We start from the raw sequence: 23,215 nt of genomic DNA, 5'->3' as shown, positions 1-23,215 counted from the left end.
GCCTGTCAAACCTTGCGATGCCTCTCCTCCTGTCATTCTCCTCATCAACTTCTGGGTCACTGATGTGAAGCACCTGTGAGATATTTAGAAACCTTGTAGAGGACATGACAGTGTGAGGGAAAGGCAGTTGATAGAGTGGGGATGTTTTCCAGTAATCCTTTAGGGTTTTTAACTTCACCATTCCCATGTAAATTACCAGTGAAAGGTAGTAGAAAAGGTCTGACATGGAAATGGGCTTCCATGCCTCTTTCTTTCCTGCTTGCTTCTTAGCCCCATATTTGTTTGTATTTACACACCAGGGAATCATCAACTGACGGGGTGAAAAACAGTTGAAAAAGTTGCATGGGTCTGTATTTCAAGGTCATGTCCAGCTGAGGTCCTGGTGGCCTTTTTGGTCTGAATATTGGAGGACGTTGCTCCACATCCTCCTCCAACACAGAGTGCCATTGCCCCTCTTCCTCTCTGCCAACAGGTTCCACACTTCCCTTCCTCCGCTTCTTTGTTTGTCTTCACACCTCTAGATGGCCGGGCGGTGGTAGGTGTGGAGCCGGAGACAGCAGGGGTCCGGCTTGATGAACCCGCTTCAGTGGGGGATGGGCACCTTGGCACCGGGGCTCCCAGTCGAAGTCGCTATCACTGTGAAAGAAAACATTTAAAGAACTATTTATGTATGAGCCTTTTATCATCACGTAAAATAAACATATGTATTGTATAGAGCAGAGGGAACAGTCACTAAGGTGAAGTGCTGTTCCATTCAACGAATGAAGTTCGTCACGCGTGCGTTTTATGAACAAGTGATGGTGGTCCAACCCATAACCATCACATACTGGCGTTTACCTCAGCTCATTGGCTATCTACCAAGCTAGATTTCAAGAAGATCAGTGGTCATTGGGCAGAAATACAGTCAATCAACAAAACTTTGCTAATATTATTGGTGTGCAATGAGGTCATTGCTCGTTGTCTTCAAATCAGTTCATTTCGGTCAACACGCCCCGCAAAAAGAACAATAAAGTATGGCTGTGTTACAAACATCCAGAGGATTGTAATGAAACTAACCATGACTAGATAAACAATTGTTTAGTGTGTGTAATTACGTTGAATGCTTCGTCAAAAGTTGATAGAGATGGAATTCACGACACAAGCGGTTTACAAAATGTTTCGTGTTAGGCTATAAAAATGGATTTTATCAAAGAAAACTGCACTTCCTTTAATCATTGGGCCCTCAGGAGGAGAAATAAGAGCAAGATATCAGAATGTAAGTCATGTTACCTTCAGATGTGAATATGTCAAACCTGTCATGGCGGGAAAAGTTTGTTGTTGATTGCGTAGATGAGTAGCAGGCCGTTGAATTTGGGCATGCATTTCATCCGGACGTGAAAAAACTGCCCCCTGTCACCAAGAAGAAGACTATAAGAAATTATTTTTATTTTTTGATCCAAAGCCATGAATGAGTGAGTCACTCAGCTTTTTGTAGGTGCTGCTATATGATTGCCATCAACTTGATGATAATATATAATGACATTTGAGGTTATTTCGTTTTCAAAAAAACGATAGTGAGCTATTGTAATCTGAAAAAGGCCAAAATAATATTTGTCAAGGCCAAAACATTTATTTCTGTTTTTAGAGGGAGGGAAACGCTTGGCCAATTGCCGCCGCCCATAAAGGTGAAAATATAGCCCTGCTTAATAGCCATATAATGGAGCTGTACAATGTGACCGTGTGTGTTTTGAGAGAATTTTCATCATTATTTTATTAACGAAAGCATAACGATGGACATGAAGAAATAAACTACTGTACAGTGTATGCTTTTACATTAAAGATAGTAAAGCATTTAAAGCAAGGTATAAGCCACCTGCATTTGTTTATTAGGCTACTGTGCAGTAAAAAGTAAAAATTGCCTACAGTACATACTGTAATAAAATAGGAAAGTGCCTAATTCCTTACATAAGGGAGAGCAGGCCATGTCCAGACCTTTTCTTTTACCTCAAGTACACGTTAACCCGCTCTTTAATGCCTTTTCTGGTTGCATCAGTCGTGGACAGAAACTTCTGAGACAGTATTAATGATGAACACACAGAGGTTCACTGGTAAGCCACATTTGTCTCTGGATCTATCCCAGTTGGTATTCTGTGCCCACTCGTGATATCTCTCTCTTCGGTTACACTTCCTTGGAATAGCAGAACAGCGCAATGGTCTGGACGGCCCTTGCTATGGCTGGTGAACAGTTGGTCAAGTTCTGTTGTCAGAAGAGGAATGGAACTGACGACCCGACGAACCCGCCAGGTTTGTTGACTCTGCCTGTTGGAGGTGGAGTTCCATAGCTCACGTGTGCCTGGCATGGATTGTGACTCCATCGCGTTCCTCGCCCACTTCAACGTGTCATTCCCCCCTGACTCTCCGCCAATGGCGTCTGGCTCTGGACCAATGCATCAGCTGTCTCCCTAATTTTTACACCCTGCTTTTCTAAATCTAGTCTAACCAATACACAAATGGAGATTCAGTGAAAATAAAAATAAAAATCTCATTGATTTATCGAGACCAGTCCCTATGCTTGTTCCAGAGCAAAGAGTGCTAAAATAGTTGTAGGCTATTGCTTGTAACTTCAATACGCTCTTTAAATAAATAAGACCTACACCACTTTTAACAGCACGTTACTCAATACTAGTGAGACTCATGTCACATATGGTAGGCCTACAGTATATTGAAAAATATGCTGTGACTCTCCGCCAACATGGGCTAGGTTGGTCTCCTGTGCGCTGCTCTGCGGCCCATCCCGTGCCCCCTGCCCTCGTGTATTGAACCTCATGCTCTTTCATTGGAAACAGCTGGAAAACTGCAAGACAATCCCATTGTGCGCCACTCGGGAGCCATGAACAATATGTCCAATATATATAGTTTAAGTCGGAAGTTACACCGTAGCAAAATAGATTTAAACTCCGTTTTCACAATTCCTGACATTGAATGTAAACATTGCCTGTTTTAGGACAGTTACATTTACATTTAAGTCATTTAGCAGACGCTCTTATCCAGAGCGACTTACAAATTAGTTAATATCACCACTTTATTTTAAGAATGTGAAATGACAGAATAATAGTAGAGAGAATGATTTATTTAAGCTTTTATTTATTTCATCACATTTCCAGTGGGTCAGAAGTTTACATACATACACTCAATTAGTATTTGGTAGCATTGCCTTTAAAGTGTACAACTTGGGTCAAACATTTTGGGTAGCCTTCCACAAGCTTCCCGCAATAAGTTGAGTGAATTCTGGCCCATTCCTCCTGACAGAGCTGGTGTAACTGAGTCAGGTTTGTAGGCCTCCTTGCTCGCACATGCTGTTTCAGTTCTGTCAACAAATGTTCTATGGGATTGAGGTCAGGGCTTTGTGATGGCCACTCCAATACCTTGACTTTGTTGTCCTTAAGCCATTTTGCCACAACTTTGGAAGCTTGGGGTCATTGTCCATTTGGAAGAGCCATTTGCAACCAAGCTTTCCTGACTGATGTCTTGAGATGTTGCTTCAATATATCCACATAATTTTCCTTTCTCATGATGCCATCTATTTTGTGAAGTGCACCAGTCCCTCCTGCAGCAAAGCACCCCCACAACATGATGCTGCCGCCCCCATGCTTCACGGTTGGGATGGAGTTCTTCGGCTTGCAAGCATCCCCCCTTTTCCCCCAAACATAACAATGGTCATTATGGCTAAACAGTTCTATTTTTGTTTCTTCAGACCAGAGGACATTTGAAGTACGATCGTTGTCCCCATGTGCAGTTGCAACACGTAGTCTGGCTTAATTTATGGCGATTTTGGAGCAGTTGCTTCATCCTTGATGAGCGGCCTTTCAGGTTATGTCGATATAGGACTGGTTTTACTGTGGATATAGATACTTTTGTACCGGTTTCCTCACAAGGTCCTTTGCTGTTATTCTGGGATTGATTTGCACTTTTCGCACCAAAGTACGTTCATCTCTAGGGGACAGACCGCGTCTCCTTCCTGAGCGGTATGACGGCAGCGTGGTCCTATGGTGTGTGTATACTTGCGTACTATTGTTTGTACAGATGAACGTGGTACCTTCAGGCGTTTGGAAATTGCTCCCAAGGATGAACCAGACTTGTGGAGGTCTACAATGTTTTTTTCTGAGGTCTCGGCTGATTTCTTTTGATTTTTCCCATGATGTCATGCAAAGATGCACTGAGTTTGAAGGTAGGCCTTAAAATACATCCACAGGTACACCTCCAAATCCAAATAACCTATGAGAAGCTTCTAAAGCCATGACATAATTTTCTGTAATTTTCCAATCTGTTTAAATGCACAGTCAACTTAGTGTATGTACAGTGAATTATAAGTGAAATAATCTGTCTGTAAACAACTGTTGGTAAAATGACCTATATCATGCACAAAGTAGATGTCCTAAGCGACTTGCCAAAAGCAATTGTTAACAAGAATTTTGTGGAGTGGTTGAAAAATGAATTTTAATGACTCCAACCTAAGTGTATGTAAACTTCAGAAAAAATAACAGGGTTAATAATATATCTGTCAGCATATACAATGGGCTTTTATATAATTCTATAATAATAATAATTTTGAAAACTGTTGTGCTGATTTTAAAGAAGCAATAAAACTGTCCTTCTTTAGACTAGTTGAGAATCTGGAGCATCAGCATTTGTGGGTTCGATTACAGGCTAGAAACAAATAACGTTCTTATGAAACTCATTAGTCTATTCTTGTTCTGAGAAATGAAGGTGAGAAATTGACAATCATCTCTGCAGCACCAATCAGGCCTTTATGGTAGAGTGGCCAGTCAGAAGCCACTCCTCAGTAAAATGCACATGGCAGCCCACTAGGAGTTTGCCAATAGGCACCTAAAGACTCCCAAACAATGAGAAACAAGATTCTCTGATCTGATGAAACCAAGATTGAACTCTTTGGCCCGAATGCCAAGCGATGAAACCTGGCATTATCCCTTAAAAAAAAAACAGTTTACCCCTTTTTCTCCCCAATTTCATGGTATCTAATTGGAGTTAATGTTGTCTCGCCTCTGCAACTCCCGTACGGACTCGGGAGAGGAGAAAGTGTAGAGCCTGGCATCTTCCGACACCCAATCAAGCCGCACTGCTTCTTGACACAATGCCCACTTAACCCGGCTGCCAGCCGCACCAATGTGTCGGAGGAAGCACCTGGCGACCATGTTAGCGCGCACTGCACTCGGCCCGCCATGGGAGTCGCTAGTGTGCGATGGGACAAGGACATAACTGTCGGCCAAACCCTCCCATAAACCGGACAGCGCTGGTCCAATTGTTCACTGCCACATGGGGCTCCCGGTCACAGCCGGCTGCGACAGAGCGATGCAGTACCTTAGACCACTGCTCCACTCCCGAGGCCCCCTGGTATCATCCCTACAGAAGCATGGAGGTGGCAGCATCATGCTGTGGGGATGTTTTTCAGTGGCAGGGACTGGGAGACTAGTGAGGATCAAGGTAAAGGTGAACGGAGGAAAGTACAGAGATCCTTGATGATAATCTGCTACAGAAGACTCGGCTGTATTCGCTGCCAAAGGTGCTTCAATAAAGTACTTAGTAAAAAAGGGCCTGAATACTAATGTAAATATGATGTTTCAGTTTACTTTTAGGACATTTGCAAAAATATCAAACTAGTTTTTACTTTGTCATTATGGGGTATTGTGTGTAGATTGCTAAAAGGGGAAAAACTATTTCATCCATTTTAGAAAAAGGCTGTAATGTAACAAAATGTGGAAAACGTCAAGGGGTCTGAATACTTTACGAATGCACTGTACCGTAATTTCCGGCCTATAAGCCGCTACTTTATTCCCACACTTTGAACCTTGCGGTTTATACAATGACCCGGCTAATTTATGGATTTTTCCCGCTTTCACAAGATTCATGCCGCCAAAAAACTGAGCACCGTCACATAATGTGACGTAAATCAAGCGCGCTCAAACTTCCCATCATTCTGATTACGGTAGTAATTTTGTCACCCTCATCATGGCAAAGACACGGAGAAATGCATATGATGCAGCTTTCAAGTTGAAGGCGATCGATCTGGCTGTTGGAAAAGGAAATGGAGCTGCTGCATGGGAGCTTGGCCTTAATGAGTCGATTATAAGACATTGTAAACAGCAGCGTGAGGAACTGACTCAGTGTAAAAAGACAACAAAACTTTCAGAGGGAAGAACAGCAGATGACCCAAAGTATTTGCAGCCACTCGACATCAGTGTAAATCATGCATTTAAGGTGTTCAGTGGGAGGCTTGGATGACAAGTGGGGAGAAATCCTTCACTAAAACGGGCCGCATGCGAAGAGCAACTTATGGTCAAGTCTGCCAGTGGGTCCTGACAGCGTGGAGCATTGTCAAAAAATCCACTATCATCAACAGGTTTCGAACGGCTGGACTGCTGCGTGTTGAAGGGGCAGCATGAGCTCAGCGGGGTATTTGCCTCCGGATGAAAGTGACGAGAGCGACAATGAAAACGATCCAACATCGGATGAAGCAATTCTGAGGCTATTCAACTCCGACACTGAAGGAGATGACTTCAGTGGTTTCAGTGCACAGGAGGAGGAAGATGGTGACCAATGACTTCCTTGATAGGCAACTGTTTTAATTTTTGTTACAAGCCGTGTTTTGTTAAAAAGCCTATTTCTTTTTGTTACAAGCCGTTTTTCATTTAAAGGCTGTGTAAAGTTCATTTGTTTCAATGTACCGGTAGGCACCTGCGGCTTATAGACATGTGCGGCTTATTTATGTACAAAATACATATTTTTTAATAATTCAGTGGGTGCGGTTTATATTCAGGTGCGCTTAATAGTCCAGCAATTACGGTATCTTAAATGACTGCATTTTCATGAATTCCATTATGTATTCTTGAAGTACAGTCAAAAACAGTATGGGACTTTATACGGAAGTGGAGCTGGAAGTAGACATGACTTTCCTAGTGGATAACAAACTACAGTCGTGTCCAGGGGGCACGTAATGGAAGAAAAGAAAACACTAATAAATATACCAGTCCCTTTAGGATTCTGCGGTTATTATGGTTTCAAATTTTACCCATCTCCGCACTATTACCTCATAAAACAGTCAAATCACTGCAATATTACCACAATACAAAACGAGTGCTAACAATTTTAACCAATTGCAGCACTTTTTTAAAGCATAAAATCATTCAATCAAGCCACACGTCAACAAACTTTTCCCCGTTAGTGCATTTTCGTGACAAAGTGTACAAAATCATTGCAAATTGGGTAGGGAAAGGGGATACCTAGTCAGTTGCACAACTGAATGCATTCAACCAAAATGTGTCTTCCGCATTTAACCCACCCCTCTGAATCTATCACCATCAAAAAAAAACTGGAAATCCCGGAGGGACTGAGATACGATAGGATATTGTCTGTACTTATTATTGTTTTCTTGTGTCAAAATATTTGCACAGTTTCCTATGGAGTACCCCAATGAACACAACCAATAGTTCATTCAGTAAAGAATGGTTCTGACGTTTTTCCTTTAGTGTACAAATACAAAGGTTTTGGACTGTTTTAGCCAAATTTTCAAAATCACCTCTCATAGCCATTCCCTGCTAAAACATTACTCTTATTTTTTACAAAAGTATTTTCCTAAATACATTTTGAAATTATTAATTAGCAAATGCTCTTTGTGAAAAAAACTTAACGTTCTTCTCATGTAAATGTATGGTTAAAAGGATGGAGAATGTCTAAGTAACGAGTGTATGTCTGTTTCTGCCCAGGATTGGGATACCCTAACCAGCCTGGGTTCTCAGACTTCCCAAATGCCCCTGGCACCCCTAATGTTGGGGAGTTCTCCTCGGGACCCCCCCCCCTCTCCTACCAGGCTGACCTGCCAAGTGGACTCCTCACTTCAGACAAACCCATGGGACATCCCTTGTCATCCCAGGTACTAACCTCAACCCTGCTGAGTGCTTTGTTCTTCCTGTTCTCAATGGTCTGGACTCTTGACAAAAAAATCCACCCCACCCCCAAAATAATCATGTTTGTGCTTTTACGTATTATCATTCACTTTTCATCCAACCAGCTAGGTGACAAAGTTGAAGTTCCCTTGTTCGTTTAGAGTCTAAACTGTGGGGTAGTGTTGTAGACCTGGTCTTTCTTTTGTATGTGGGTCCTGGTTTCCTAATCAGTGTTGATGGTGCATGTCATTATGATAAGTTATCCATAAAATTCATAATGTAATCTGAATTAGAGGTCGACCGATTAATCGGCAGGGCCGATTTCAAGTTTTCATAACAGTTGATAATCAGCATTTATGGACGCCGATTACATTGCAATCCATGAGGAGACTGCATTGCAGGCTTGACCACCGGTTACGCGAGTGCAGCAAAGAGCCATGGTAATTTGCTAGCTAGCATTAAACTTATCTTATAAAGAACAATACATCTTAACATAATCACTAGTTAACTACACATGGTTGATGATATTACTAGTTTAACTAGCTTGTCCTGTATTGCATATAATCAATGCGGTGCCTGTTAATTTATCATCGAATCACAGCCTACTTCGCCAAACGGGTGATGATTTAACAAAAGCGCATTTGTGAAAAAAGCACCATCGTTGCACCAATGTACCTAACCATAAACATCAATGCCTTTCTTAAAATTAATACACAAGTATCTTTTTTTAAACCTGCATATTTAATTAAAATAATTTAATCTTAGCAGGCAATTTTAACTAGGGAAATCGTGTGACTTGTCTTGCGTTCAGTGCAAGCAGAGTCAGGGTATGTGCAGCAGTTTGGGCCGCCTGGCTCGTTGCGAACTGTGTATTGACCATTTCTTCCTAACAAAGACCGTAATTAATTAGCCAGAATTTTACATAATTATGACATAACATTGAAGGTTGTGCAATGTAACAGCAATATTTAGACTTAGGGTTGCCACCCATTCGATAAAATATGGAACGGTTCCATATTTCACTGAAAGAATAGACGTTTTGTTTTCGAAATGATCGTTTCCGGATTTGACCATCTTTATGACCAAAGCCGCGTATTTCTGTGTGTTATTATATTATAATTAAGTCTATGATTTGATAGAGCAGTCTGACTGAGCGAAGGCAGACAGCAGCATACTCGTAAGTATTCATTCAAATAGTACTTTCCTGCATTTGCCAGCAGCTCTACGTAATGCTTGAAGCGCAGCGCTGTTTATGACTTCAAGCCTATCAACTCCCAAGATTAGGCTGGCAATACTATAGTGCCTATAAGAACATCCAATAGTCAAAGGTATGTGAAATAGAAATGGTATAGAGAGAAATAGTCCTATAATAACTACAACCTAAAACTTCTTAACTGGGAATATTCAAGGCTCGTGTTAAAAGGAACCACCAGCTTTCATATGTTCTCATGTTCTGAGCAAGGAACTTAAACGTTAGCTTTTTTTACATGGCACATATTGCAATTTTACTTCTCCAACACTGTTTTTGCATTATTAAAACCAAATTTAACATGTTTCATTATTTGTTTGAGACTAAATTTATTTTCTGTATTATATTAAGTTAAAATAAGTGTTCATTCAGTATTGTTGTAATTGTCATTATTACATATATATATATATACAGTGCCTTGCGAAAGTATTCGGCCCCCTTGAACTTTGCGACCTTTTGCCACATTTCAGGCTTCAAACATAAAGATATAAAACTGTATTTTTTTGTGAAGAATCAACAACAAGTGGGACACAATCATGAAGTGGAACGACATTTATTGGATATTTCAAACACTTAACAATTCAAAAACTGAAAAATTGGGCGTGCAAAATTATTCAGCACCCTAAGTTAATACTTTGTAGCGCCACCTTTTGCTGCGATTTACAGCTGTAAGTCGCTTGGGGTATGTCTCTATCAGTTTTGCACATCGAGAGACTGAAATTTTTTCCCATTCCTCCTTGCAAAACAGCTCGAGCTCAGTGAGGTTGGATGGAGAGCATTTGAACAGCAGTTTTCAGTTCTTTCCACAGATTCTCGATTGGATTCAGGTCTGGACTTTGACTTGGCTATTCTAACACCTGGATATGTTTATTTTTGAACCATTCCATTGTAGATTTTGCTTTATGTTTTGGATCATTGTCTTGTTGGAAGACAAATCTCCGTCCCAGTCTCAGGTCTTTTGCAGACTCCATCAGGTTTTCTTCCAAAATGGTCCTGTCTTTGGCTCCATCAGTCTTCCCATCAATTTGAACCATCTTCCCTGTCCCTGCTGAAGAAAAACAGGCCCAAACCATGATGCTGCCACCACCATGTTTGACAGTGGGGATGGTGTGTTCAGGGTGATGGGCTGTGTTGCTTTTACGCCAAACATAACGTTTTGCATTGTTGCCAAAAAGTTCAATTTTGGTTTCATCTGACCCAGAGCACCTTCTTCCACATGTTTGGTGTGTCTCCCAGGTGGCTTGTGGCAAACTTTAAACATCACTTTTTATGGATATCTTTAAGAAATGGCTTTCTTCTTGCCACTCTTCCATAAAGGCCAGATTTGTGCAATATACGACTGATTGTTGTCCTATGGACAGAGTGTCCCACCTCAGCTGTAGATCTCTGCAGTTCATCCAGAGTGATCATGGGCCTCTTGGCTGCATCTCTGATCAGTCTTCTCCTTGTATGAGCTGAAAGTTTAGAGGGACGGCCAGGTCTTGGTAGATTTGCAGTGGTCTGATACTCCCATTTCAATATTATCGCTTGCACAGTGCTCCTTGGGATGTTTAAAGCTTTGGAAATCTTTTTGTATCCAAATCCGGCTTTAAACTTCTTCACAACAGTATCTCGGACCTGTCTGGTGTGTTCCTTGTTCTTCATGATGCTCTCTGCGCTTTTAACGGACCTCTGAGACTATCACAGTGCAGGTGCATTTATACGGAGACTTGATTACACACAGGTGGATTGTATTTATCATCATTAGTCATTTAGGTCAACATTGGATCATTCAGAGATCCTCAATAAACCTTTGGAGAGAGTTTGCTGCACTGAAAGTAAAGGGGCTGAATAATTTTGCACTCCCAATTTTTCAGTTTTTGATTTGTTAAAAAAGTTTGAAATATCCAGTAAATGTCGTTCCACTTCATGATTGTGTCCCACTTGTTGTTGATTCTTCACAAAAAAATACAGTTTTATATCTTTATGGTTGAAGCCTGAAATGTGGCAAAAGGTCGCAAAGTTCAAGGGGGCCGAATACTTTCGCAAGGCACTGTATATTTTAAAAAATGGCAGATTTAATCGGTATCCTCCAATAATCGGTATCGGCGTTAAGAAATTGTAATCGGTCGACCTCTAATCTGAAAGAATGAACCATATAATAAATTGATTAAGTTCAACTAAAAAGAATAGGTTAAGTGTGGGTTAAGATGGTTTCATATATTGCTTTGTTGTCTTGGCTCCTCTACAAATCAAAGGTGCCATCAAAGTCGTAAAGTATGTAAAGAATTGATGATGAGTTCTAATTGAAAGGAGCATGACACTTTGGAAGGGTAGTTGGATTTGAGTTGAATTGGCTTGTTATAAAACTTTATTTTACTTCTAACACACCAAAGCATATTATACTTTTGATGTGGCACAGACGTCTTATGCAGGAGCTTATAATACTTATAATTCTTTTCACCTCAGATTCCCCATTCTGGCCGCATGGACTCCTCGCACAGTTCTCTCCAGCATCAGCAGCATCAAGGCCTCCATAGCATCTCACACCTCGGGGGACCAGGGGCACCCATGATGCAGCCTCGCAATCCCTCCCAAAACACCAGACTACACACAGAAAGCTCCTTTGGGTTAGGGGGCCCCGCTTGCTCAGAGGTGCCAGAGCCTTCCTTGGATGTGAGTAGCAACATTTTAATTCACTGACTTCATGACCTAGCTACGCAGTGCATTGCTACACTACATTTACATTCACACTGTACACAATTTGTGTATCGCATCAGTGGAAACCAAGACTGTTTTCAGGGCAGGACTGCCGGTTTGCACTAGCAGAAGTGATTTTTCGGTATTAGCTTAAGGTTAGGAAACGGGCTAGGTAAAATGTAAATATAGTTCCAGACGTGGAGCCTTCCGAGTGGCGCAGCAGTCTAAGGCACTGCAGTGCTTGAATCATCACTACAGATCCGGGTTCGATGCCAGGCTGTGTATCAGCTGGCCAAGACCAGGAGACCCATAACGCGACGCACAATTGGCCCAGCGTCATCTGGATTAGGGGAGGGTTTGGCCGGCCAGGATGTCCTTGTCCCAATGCGCTCTAGCGACTCCTATGGCAGGCCGGGCGCATGCATGCTGACATGATTGCCAGTTGTACATTGTTTCCTCTGACACATTGGTGGCTGGCTTCCGGGGTTAAGCGAGCAGTGTGTCAAGAAACAGTGTGTCTTGGCAGGATGCATGGCTCTCGACCTTAGCCTCTCCCGAGTCCGTAAGGGAGTTGCAGCGATGGAACAAGACTGTAACTACCAATTAAATGTCATGAAATTGGGGAGAAAAGGGGGTATTTTACCCCCTTTCTCCCCAATTTCCATCTTGTCTGATCGCTGCAACTCTCCAACGGGCTGGGGAGGCGAAGGTGGAGTCATGCGTCCTCCAAAACATGTCCTGCCAAACCGCTATTCTCAACACCCACCCGCTTAACCCGAAGCTAACCGTAGCAATGTGTCGGAGGAAACACAGTTCAACTGATGACCGAGGTCAGCCTGCAGGCACCCGGCCTACCACGAGGAGTTGCTAGAGAGTGATAAACCAAGTAAAGCCCCCCTGACCTAACCCAGACGATGCTGGACAAATTGTGTGCCACCCTATGGGACTCCCGATCACAGACTATTTGTGATACAGCCTGGGATCGAACCCAAGTTTGTAGTGACCCCTCTAGCACTACGATGCATTGTTTTAGACTGCTGCGCCACTCGGGAAGCGACTCAAACATATCAACTTGTCCTGCCCTGAGAACAGTCTTGGTTCCAACTTATGCAAAGCTGCTACACAATGGCCCTCATTCATCAACTTGTTCATAAATAGGGCAATAATTTCGTAGTATGTTAAGTTTTGCACTATTCATAATACTTTTGCACTGCGTAATGTGTAATTGTTGAGGAAAACTCAGAGGTATCAGGCAGAACTCATTTATCAGCAATAAGAGGTTTATTCAAGCAATTGGAAGGAAGATCACTCTCAGGATGAACCCAGAAAGTAACCTCCAGGATATACCGGAAAGGAATTCTCAGGATATACCGGAAAGGATCTCAAAGATTTTACAATTACAGTCTTTAAATACTTAATCTACACAAAAAGCTGCTTAACCATGCTAGGGGGAGGCAATCTTACATGAGAGATAAGGGGTACTTGGCTTTCATAAAGCATTAAAACAAACAAAAGCAGGTTCTAACCAGTTTTCACAGCCTATGTGTCTAAGATAGGAGAGTGATAAGATCTTTAGAGCCTCAACAGACATGAGCAGCCTGGATGGCTTTTAGTGTCCCAGAGATAAGGACGAATAACAAATCACTCCGTAAAATCATTGAAAGCGTGGGGGAGGGAGGTGGATCCCCACCACACTGGGTAGCACAGAGTAACACTAAGCGCAAATACCACTTTAATACCACAAAAAGTATTATTCTGTATCACATCTGTCCGTGAATTGGGAGTCCCATAGGGCATCACACAATTGGCCCAGTGTTTCTCTCCCTCTAAAAACAGAAATAAATGTTTTGGCCTTTACAAACATTATTTTGGCCTTTATACAGATTACAATCGTTTACTTTTTTTTTTTTACTAAATAACCTCCAAAATATCGTTATGTATTGTCAAGTTGATGGCACAGTCATATAGCCGGCACCTACATAAAGCTGAGTGACTCACTCATTCATGGCTTTGGATGAAATTAAATAAGGCTATTTTTGATAGTATTTTATAAAGAAATGTTTTGGTTATCCTCACCTGGACATCATGTACAGTATTATAGTAGCCCATTATGGGATATTAGCAGGACAATATACCTTTACCATCACCTCTCTGTATTTTGAATCTTTGTGAATGGGGCCTCCCACAGTGCAAACAGTTGCAGGTTCTATACACGTCCTCCAATCCTCTATATATATACATTTACATTTACATTTAAGTCATTTAGCAGACGCTCTTATCCAGAGCGACTTACAAATTGGTGCATTCACCTTATGACATCCAGTGGAACAACCACTTTACAATAGTGCATCTAAATATTTTAAGGGGGGTGAGAAGGATTACTTTATCCTATCCTAGGTATTCCTTAAAGAGGTGGGGTTTCAGGTGTCTCCGGAAGGTGGTGATTGACTCCGCTGTCCTGGCGTCGTGAGGGAGTTTGTTCCACCATTGGGGAGCCAGAGCAGCGAACAGTTTTGACTGAGCTGAGCGGGAACTGTACTTCCTCAGTGGTAGGGAGGCGAGCAGGCCAGAGGTGGATGAACGCAGTGCCCTTATTTGGGTGTAGGGCCTGATCAGAGCCTGGAGGTACTGAGGTGCCGTTCCCCTCACAGCTCCGTAGGCAAGCACCATGGTCTTGTAGCGGATGCGAGCTTCAACTGGAAGCCAGTGGAGAGAGCGGAGGAGCGGGGTGACGTGAGAGAACTTGGGAAGGTTGAACACTAGACGGGCTGCGGCGTTCTGGATGAGTTGTAGGGGTGTAATGGCACAGGCAGGGAGCCCAGCCAACAGCGAGTTGCAGTAATCCAGACGGGAGATGACAAGTGCCTGGATTAGGACCTGCGCCGCTTCCTGTGTGAGGCAGGGTCGTACTCTGCGGATGTTGTAGAGCATGAACCTACAGGAACGGGCCACCGCCTTGATATTAGTTGAGAACGACAGTTTGTTGTCCAGGATCACGCCAAGGTTCTTAGTGCTCTGGGAGGAGGACACAATGGAGTTGTCAACCGTGATGGCGAGATCATGGAACGGGCAGTCCTTCCCCGGGAGGAAGAGCAGCTCCGTCTTGCCGAAGTTCAGCTTGAGGTGGTGATCCGTCATCCACACTGATATGTCTGCCAGACATGCAGAGATGCGATTCGCCACCTGGTCATCAGAAGGGGGAAAGGAGAAGATTAATTGTGTGTCGTCTGCATAGCAATGATAGGAGAGACCATGTGAGGTTATGACAGAGCCAAGTGACTTGGTGTATAGCGAGAATAGGAGAGGGCCTAGAACAGAGCCCTGGGGGACACCAGTGGTGAGAGCGCGTGGTGAGGAGACAGATTCTCGCCACGCCACCTGGTAGGAGCGACCTGTCAGGTAGGACGCAATCCAAGCGTGGGCCGCGCCGGAGATGCCCAACTCGGAGAGGGTGGAGAGGAGGATCTGATGGTTCACAGTATCGAAGGCAGCCGATAGGTCTAGAAGGATGAGAGCAGAGGAGAGAGAGTTAGCTTTAGCGGTGCGGAGCGCCTCCGTGATACAGAGAAGAGCAGTCTCAGTTGAATGACTAGTCTTGAAACCTGACTGATTTGGATCAAGAAGGTCATTCTGAGAGAGATAGCGGGAGAGCTGACCAAGGACGGCACGTTCAAGAGTTTTGGAGAGAAAAGAAAGAAGGGATACTGGTCTGTAGTTGTTGACATCGGAGGGATCGAGTGTAGGTTTTTTCAGAAGGGGTGCAACTCTCGCTCTCTTGAAGACGGAAGGGACGTAGCCAGCGGTCAGGGATAAGTTGATGAGCGAGGTGAGGTAAGGGAGAAGGTCTCCGGAAATGGTCTGGAGAAGAGAGGAGGGGATAGGGTCGAGCGGGCAGGTTGTTGGGCGGCCGGCCGTCACAAGACGCGAGATTTCATCTGGAGAGAGAGGGGAGAAAGAGGTCAGAGCACAGGGTAGGGCAGTGTGAGCAGAACCAGCGGTGTTGTTTGACTTAGCAAACGAGGATCGGATGTCGTCGATCTTCTTTTCAAAATGGTTGACGAAGTCATCTGCAGAGAGGGAGGAGGGGGGGAGGGGGAGGAGGATTCAGGAGGGAGGAGAATGTGGCAAAGAGCTTCCTAGGGTTAGAGGCAGATGCTTGGAATTTAGAGTGGTAGAAAGTGGCTTTAGCAGCAGAGACAGAGGAGGAAAATGTAGAGAGGAGGGAGTGAAAGGATGCCAGGTCCGCAGGGAGGCGAGTTTTCCTCCATTTCCGCTCGGCCTTCCGGAGCCCTGTTCTGTGAGCTCGCATTGAGTCGTCAAGCCACGGAGCGGGAGGGGAGGACCGAGCCGGCCTGGAAGATAGGGGACATAGAGAGTCAAAGGATGCAGAAAGGGAGGAGAGGAGGGTTGAGGAGGCAGAATCAGGAGATAGGTTGGAGAAGGTTTGAGCAGAGGGAAGAGATGATAGGATGGAAGAGGAGAGAGTAGCGGGGGAGAGAGAGCGAAGGTTGGGACGGCGCGATACCATCCGAGTAGGGGCAGTGTGGGAAGTGTTGGATGAGAGCGAGAGGGAAAAGGATACAAGGTAGTGGTCGGAGACTTGGAGGGGAGTTGCAATGAGGTTAGTGGAAGAACAGCATCTAGTAAAGATGAGGTCGAGCGTATTGCCTGCCTTGTAATATAATTATTGGCAGAGAGTCATATCATATTTTTCGATATACTGTAGGCCAACCGTAGGCGACATGAGTCTCACTAGTGTTGAGTGTGCTGTTAAGTGGTGTAGGTTTTTATTTATTTAACTTCTTAGGGCTGAAATCCCGTTAAAGGGATCGATATGACAACAGCCAGTGAAAGTGCAGGGCGCCAAATTCAAAACAACAGAATTCTCATAATTAAAATTCCTCAAACATGTATCTTATACTGTTTTAAAGAGCATATTGAAGTTCGAAGCAATAGGATTTGAAGCAATAGCCTACGACTATTTGAGCACCATTTTGTGCTGCTCTGAGAAGCAGGGGGACTGGTCTTGATAAGTCAATGAGATTTTCATTTTCACTGAATTTCAGTTTGGGTATTGGTTCGACTACAATTAGGGTGTAGAAATGTTATGCTCTTAGTGGAACCTTTTATTAAACTAGGCGAGTCAGAACCTCTTTGGGATCGGTGTCCCGCTAGTGTTCCACTACGACAACATCCATTGCAGAGATCCAGTGAAATTGCAGAGCGCGAAATTCAAAATACTATTAAACATTCATGAAAATACAAGTGTCTTACATTGTTTAAAAGCTTAACTTCTTGTTAATCCAACCGCGTTATCAGATTTTTAAAAGGCTTCACGGCGAAAGCATACCATGCGATTATCTGAGGACAGCGCCCCACATCAAAATACTTTTTCAAACCAGCACAGGTGGCACAAAATCGCAAATAGCGATAAAATACATCACTTACCTTTGAAGATCCTTCTCTGTTTGCAATCCCAAGGGTCCCAGCTACACAATGAATGGTTGTTTTGTTCGATAAAGTCCTTCTTTATATCCCAAAAAGTCTGTTTAGTAGGCACCATCAATTTTAGTAACCCACTCGTTCAACGTGAATACAAACGAATTCAAAAAGTTACCGGTAAAGTTCGTCCAAACAAGTCAAACGATGTTTCTAATTAATCCTCAGCTACTCTAATATCTAAATAAACAATCAAATTTAAGACGGGTAATGGTGTCTGTATAACTACCCATCCCGGATCCAGGAGAATTGTCAGCAACTACACTAATTAGCATAGCGCAACGGTCAAATAATCATACTAGAAAATATTCATATTCATGAAATCACATGTGAAATATAGCGAAACACAGCTTAGCCTTTTGTTAATCACCCTGTCCTTTCAGATTTTGAAATTATGCTTTACAGCGATAGCAAGACAAGCGTTTGTGTAAGTTTATCGATAGCCTAGCATTGCATTATGTCCAGCTAGCAGCAGGAAGCTTGGTCACGAAAATCAGAAAAGCAATCAAATTAATCGTTTACCTTTGATCTTCGGATGTTTTCACTCACGAGACTCCCAGTTTCCGTTAGGATAGAAAGGAAAAAATGAAGCTGTACAACGTGACCGTCTGGAGCAGGCTACAGTACTGGGCTATTTAGCTAAAGAATCCCTGTGTCGTGCACAAGGGAGACCGGGGTTCAATTCCCAGATGGGGAGGAAGGAGTAGGCTATCCTTGTAAATAAGAATTTGCTCTTAACTTCTTGCGTCGAGCCATCCCGGATCCGGTATCGTGACTACAGCCTCAAGCTCATTACCATAACGCAACGTTAACTATTCATGAAAATCGCAAATGAAATGAAATTCATCTATTTCCTCTCAAGCTTAGCCTTTTGTTAACAACACTGTCATCTCAGATTTTCAAAATATGCTTCTCAACCATTGCAAAACAAGCATTTGTGTAACAGTATTGATAGCTAGCGTAGCATTTAGCGTTAGCATTCAGCAGGCAACATTTTCACAAAAACCAGAAAAGCATTCAAATAAAGTCATTTACCTTTGAAGAACTTCGGATGTTTTCAATGAGGAGACTCTCAGTTAGATAGCAAATGTTCCGTTTTTACAAAAATATTATTTGTGTAGACGAATCACTCCGTTTTGTTCATCAAGTTTGGGTAAGAATTAAAAAAATAATAATATTAAGTAATTAAAACGCTAACTTTTTTCCAAATGAACTCCATAATATCGACAGAAACATGGCAAACCGATGTTTAGAATCAATCCTCAAGGTGTTTTTCACATCTATCGACGATAAAATCCTTCGTGGCAGTTGACTTTCTCTTCTGAAGAAATGGAACGTGCATGGACCTACAGATTACGCAATCATTTTGACACAGGACACCGGGTGGGACACCAGGTAAATGTAGTCTCTTATGGTCAATCTTCCAATGATATGCCTACAAACACGTCACAATGCTGCAGACAACTTGGAGAAACGACACAAAGGGCAGGCTCATTCCTGGCGCATTGACGGCCATATAAGGAGACATTGGAACACAGCACCTTCAGAATCTGGGGCATTTCCAGTATGAAACTTCATCTTGGTTTCACCTGTAGCATTAGTTCTGGGGCACTCACAAATAATATCTTTGCAGTTTTGGAAACGTCAGAGTTTTGTCTTTCCAAGGCTGTCAATTCCATGCATAGTCGAGCATCTTTTCGTGACAAAATATTGCGCTTAAAACAGGCACGTCTTTTTATCCAATAATGACATAGCGCCCCCATAGGTCGAAGAGGTTAAAGGACAAACAATCAGTCATGTTACCTCAGCTAGTTAACAACCTGGTAACTTTACCAGTACTTCTAAACATCTGGGGGCACAGAAAGAAAGGAAAAGACATGGCTTCTTTAGAAAATCAATGAATGAAGGACTGATCTCTTGCATGTCCTCACTCACAAACTTGAAATACTTTCAATGTAATGCATCTCAATAGGTAGAGCTTTTACACAATGTAGAAACCTAATATTCCACAAATGACTTTGTAATTTCAATGACAGGTTTTTGTATCAATTTTCATAAAAAACATATGTCTTTACAGAGTTAAATATTAGTTTCTTTGTGTCCAATTTGTAAGTCGCTCTGGATAAGAGCGTCTGCTAAATGACGTAAATGTAAATGTGCACAACATGCTTCAAAAGTAGCTAGAATTCATATTCGCCCAGTATGCTAGATCTCAATCAATTAAAACAAATATATGTGCTACCAATGAAAAAAGTGAATTTTAGAGCCCTGTCTGCAAGGAAATTTGCATACAAGTGGTCTCGGACCGTTTTACATTTACAATATCCAGAGTGACTTACAGTAGTGAGTGCATACATTTATATACAGATGTACATTTATGCCAAAGAAAAAAAATCTGAGCTACAAAAGAAATGTGCAAGACAGTGCTCATATGCTAATGTTGATGACTATTTTTAGATCTGTGAATGATTGATTGATGAGCGAGTCACAATGTGTTAATGAGCACAGTACCTGTTGTTGTTGTTGTTGTACGTACATCTTTAGGGATTCTATTTTCTCTCTCTCCTCTACAGTTACTTCCTGAATTGACAAATCCAGATGAGCTACTGTCTTACCTTGGTCCCCCCGATTTACCGAACAACAGCAATGATGACCTACTCTCCCTCTTTGAGAACAACTGAGTCCCGGGTTCTCCTCTCCAGTCTCCCATGGTTCCCTGCGACACATAAACTACATTCAAGAAGTATCCCACCTACAATGTGGGTATAAAAAATACTTCCTGTAATATAAGAGCTCCCCTTGAGCCGAAAATGGCCGTCAGTGGTAGTAGGCGTGTCGAGGAGACACTTGAATATGAGGAATCTTTGATGTCCCTTGTCTGACTATAAACTATGGTGATATTTTGTTTTATATCTGTAAACTATTCCCGCATCCATTCCCTTGTTACTACCTTTCTTGCCCAAGGATCCAATTGTATTTAAATGCTTCCTTACTAGAATCACATTTAGAAGGGATTATCAATGTATGTACATTTTCTTATTCAATGCAGTTGTGATGCAAGTTTATGTCCAACTGAATTTGGTGAGTTTGAAATGTCCATAAAAGTATGATTAAATAACTTTTTTAAATTTACAATAATAAATGGAAGATGAATACATTGAGGGGATGCCCTATGTGTTTCAAAGATAAATATGTATTTTCACTGCCTTTTACTGTGATTTATCAATGCACAACAGTGACAAAACAGCAATGTAATTTCCACATTTACATAACCATTCCAAGCTATGATCATTTAGCACCCCGGCACACAAACAATTACTCAGTCTTTTTATATTCTAAATTAACAGATTTTTATGCATAAATGTTTGACATTATATTCATTACAATGGTTAACAACCTTGTAGGCAAATTGAATAAATGGCAATCTGTAAGGCTTTGTGAGACTCAATTCTTTGGAGCAGCTATGGAGCCAAAGCCATACCTTTATGGCTACATGTAAATATATGGCTCCATCTAAATCAAAAGATGACCACACCAACCAGATGTAGTCCTCTGTTCAATTTTTTTTATATGAATTAATTTGCAAATGTCTGGTTCTTCCTGATCCAGATATATATCCAGATATTATATTCTTCCTACCGCCTGCTCTTTGCAGAATGACAGAAAAATGAAATGCACAGGTATGGGCAAACTAGCTTCCCTTTCGTAGGCCCCCGGATCATTTATTATTAAGTAAGTAATTTGGGGTCCCATTACTGTTGAGAGTTAGAATAGTAGACTATACTAGGTGCAATTTCATCATTTGGTTGTGCATCAGCAGATTTTCTCTTGTTTTGTAAGTCACTGAAAGTCACTCAATAAGTCCATGTCAGCTAAAATTATTTTAGATATCTAAACTTGTAGTAATCATGGTCCAATTACAGACCAGAGAGCCTCCATTAATTTTGTTTGCCAATCTCTCTCCGATAATGTTTTAAAAACTGCAAACATTTATCTTCACCCCATCGCAAAATGAGTAGAATTGTATGAAGTTACCTCTGAGAAAGGTGTGCCGTTAGCGGGACGACAAAATCCGGTGAAATTGCAGAAAGCGTAATTCAAACTACAGTATTATAAATATTTCACTTTCATAAAATCACAAGTATAATACATCAAAATAAAGCTTAACTTGTTAATCCAGCCGCTGTGTCAGATTTCAAAAAGGCTTTACGGTGAAAGCAAACCATGCGATTATCTGAGGACAGCGCTCCGCATACAAACACAAAAACATATCTCAACCAGGCAGGTGCAACACAAAAGTCATAAATAGCGATTTAATAAATACCTTACCTTTTGACCTTCTTCTGTTGGCACTCCAAAAGGTCACAGTAACATCACAAATGGTCCTTATGTACGATAATGTCCTTTATATCCATAACTCAGTTTAGCTGGTGCGCTTCAGTCAATAATCCACCCAGTTTCCCTCCATCAAAATGCATACAAAATTCATCGCAAACGTTACTAATAAACTTTTACAAACAAGTCAAACAACGTTCATAATCAAACCTTAGGTACCCTAATACGTAAATAAACTATCAAATTTAAGACTGAGAGTCGTTATTGTCTTTACCTGAGAAAAATACCAAAGAGCGCGCTCTCATTCACACGCTTGGAAACACTACAGCCAAAATGGGAGCCACCTAGAAACATGTCAATTTCTGGCAAATTTTTCCAAAAGCCAGCCTGAAACTCTAAAGACTGACATCTAGTGGAAGCCCTAGGAACTGCAATCTGGGAGGACTTTGCCTTATAATAAAAGTGATAGCCATTGAAAATAGTAGTAGGCTGAATTATTTTGGGGGGGGGGGGGTGGTTTGTCCTCGGGGTTTCACATGCCATATCAGCTCTGTTATACTCACAGACATAATTTGAACAGTTTTAGAAACTTTAGTGTTTTCTATGCAAATATACCAATATATGCATATGCTAGCTTCTGGGCCTGAGTAACAGGCAGTTTACTTTGGGAACGCTTTAATCCGGATGTCAAAATACTGCCCCTTATCCCAATCAAGTTTTAAACTGCATTAATTTATGTCTGAGAGTATATGAACATAACTGAGCATTCTAACATATCTGTATCCATTCATCATCATCAATAACGTCTCCCAGGTCTTCCTCACATTTTTCTTTTACATGTTTTATGTCATCGGGACTCGCCTCTATCAACCCTTGATACAGTTTGGAAATGAAATCGACTGCCTTAAAATAGTTTCAATCTTTTAAGCTTCTTGCTTGTCCAGTGACGCACAGGGAGAATAGTGTTGTATCGGCAAAAGTTCACCTCTGTGCTGTTACAGACTGGCCATCCCTGGTTGCCTGACTCTGATGAGACCCCTGTCACCATCTGATCCTGATCAGCTGAGGTATGGCAAAGAATTTCCTTTGCTGTACATTTATACATGATATTATCCATGAATAGAATCAATGGTTCAATAATTGAAATTACCATTATTTCCAGATCCCAGACTGTAGCCTACCCATCAAATCAAGGTGGAACTTTGTATCCATTCACTCATTTTTATTATATTCTGCAAATTTCACCTGACATCCGCAGACTGGTCTTCCCTGGCTCTCTGACCCTACATGGACACCTGTCGCCATCTTATCCTGCTAAAACATAATGAGCATAGCATACTGAATGTGCATCATGACAATGAAGCCTGTGGAGCTGTTTATACCATGTCAGTGTGAAAAGTAGGAAATTAGCTATGGTAACTGTCAGATCAATAACATTACATTGCTATACTGACTAATAAAAACTAACATTGCGCTGAAAAAACAGAAGATTGGTCTTCAATCTTTTGGTAAC

The 23,215-nt window shown here is 42.0% G+C and overlaps 1 protein-coding gene across 4 annotated transcripts in view; it reads left to right on the top strand.

The window, feature by feature from the left end:
- Positions 1-20,798, top strand: part of LOC124033984 (zinc finger MIZ domain-containing protein 2-like) — an 85,278-nt gene extending 64,480 nt beyond the window's left edge. For 3 of the 4 annotated variants that reach the window (XM_046346549.1, XM_046346547.1, XM_046346548.1), the window contains exons 17-19: positions 7,761-7,927; positions 11,638-11,844; positions 19,941-20,798. In XM_046346549.1, coding sequence (XP_046202505.1) covers positions 7,761-7,927; positions 11,638-11,844; positions 19,941-20,048 — 482 coding nt within the window. In that variant the 3' untranslated portion in view covers positions 20,049-20,798. Of the gene's footprint in view, positions 1-472; positions 669-7,760; positions 7,928-11,637; positions 11,845-19,940 lie in introns of those variants that run through there. The other variant, XR_006838487.1, reaches the window with a different exon arrangement.
- The last annotated feature ends 2,417 nt before the right edge of the window (positions 20,799-23,215 follow it).

Source organism: Oncorhynchus gorbuscha, linkage group LG04, assembly GCF_021184085.1.
Source record: "Oncorhynchus gorbuscha isolate QuinsamMale2020 ecotype Even-year linkage group LG04, OgorEven_v1.0, whole genome shotgun sequence".
In the NCBI taxonomy this organism is placed as follows: domain Eukaryota; kingdom Metazoa; phylum Chordata; class Actinopteri; order Salmoniformes; family Salmonidae; genus Oncorhynchus; species Oncorhynchus gorbuscha.
This window is presented reverse-complemented; position numbering and strand designations above follow the sequence as displayed.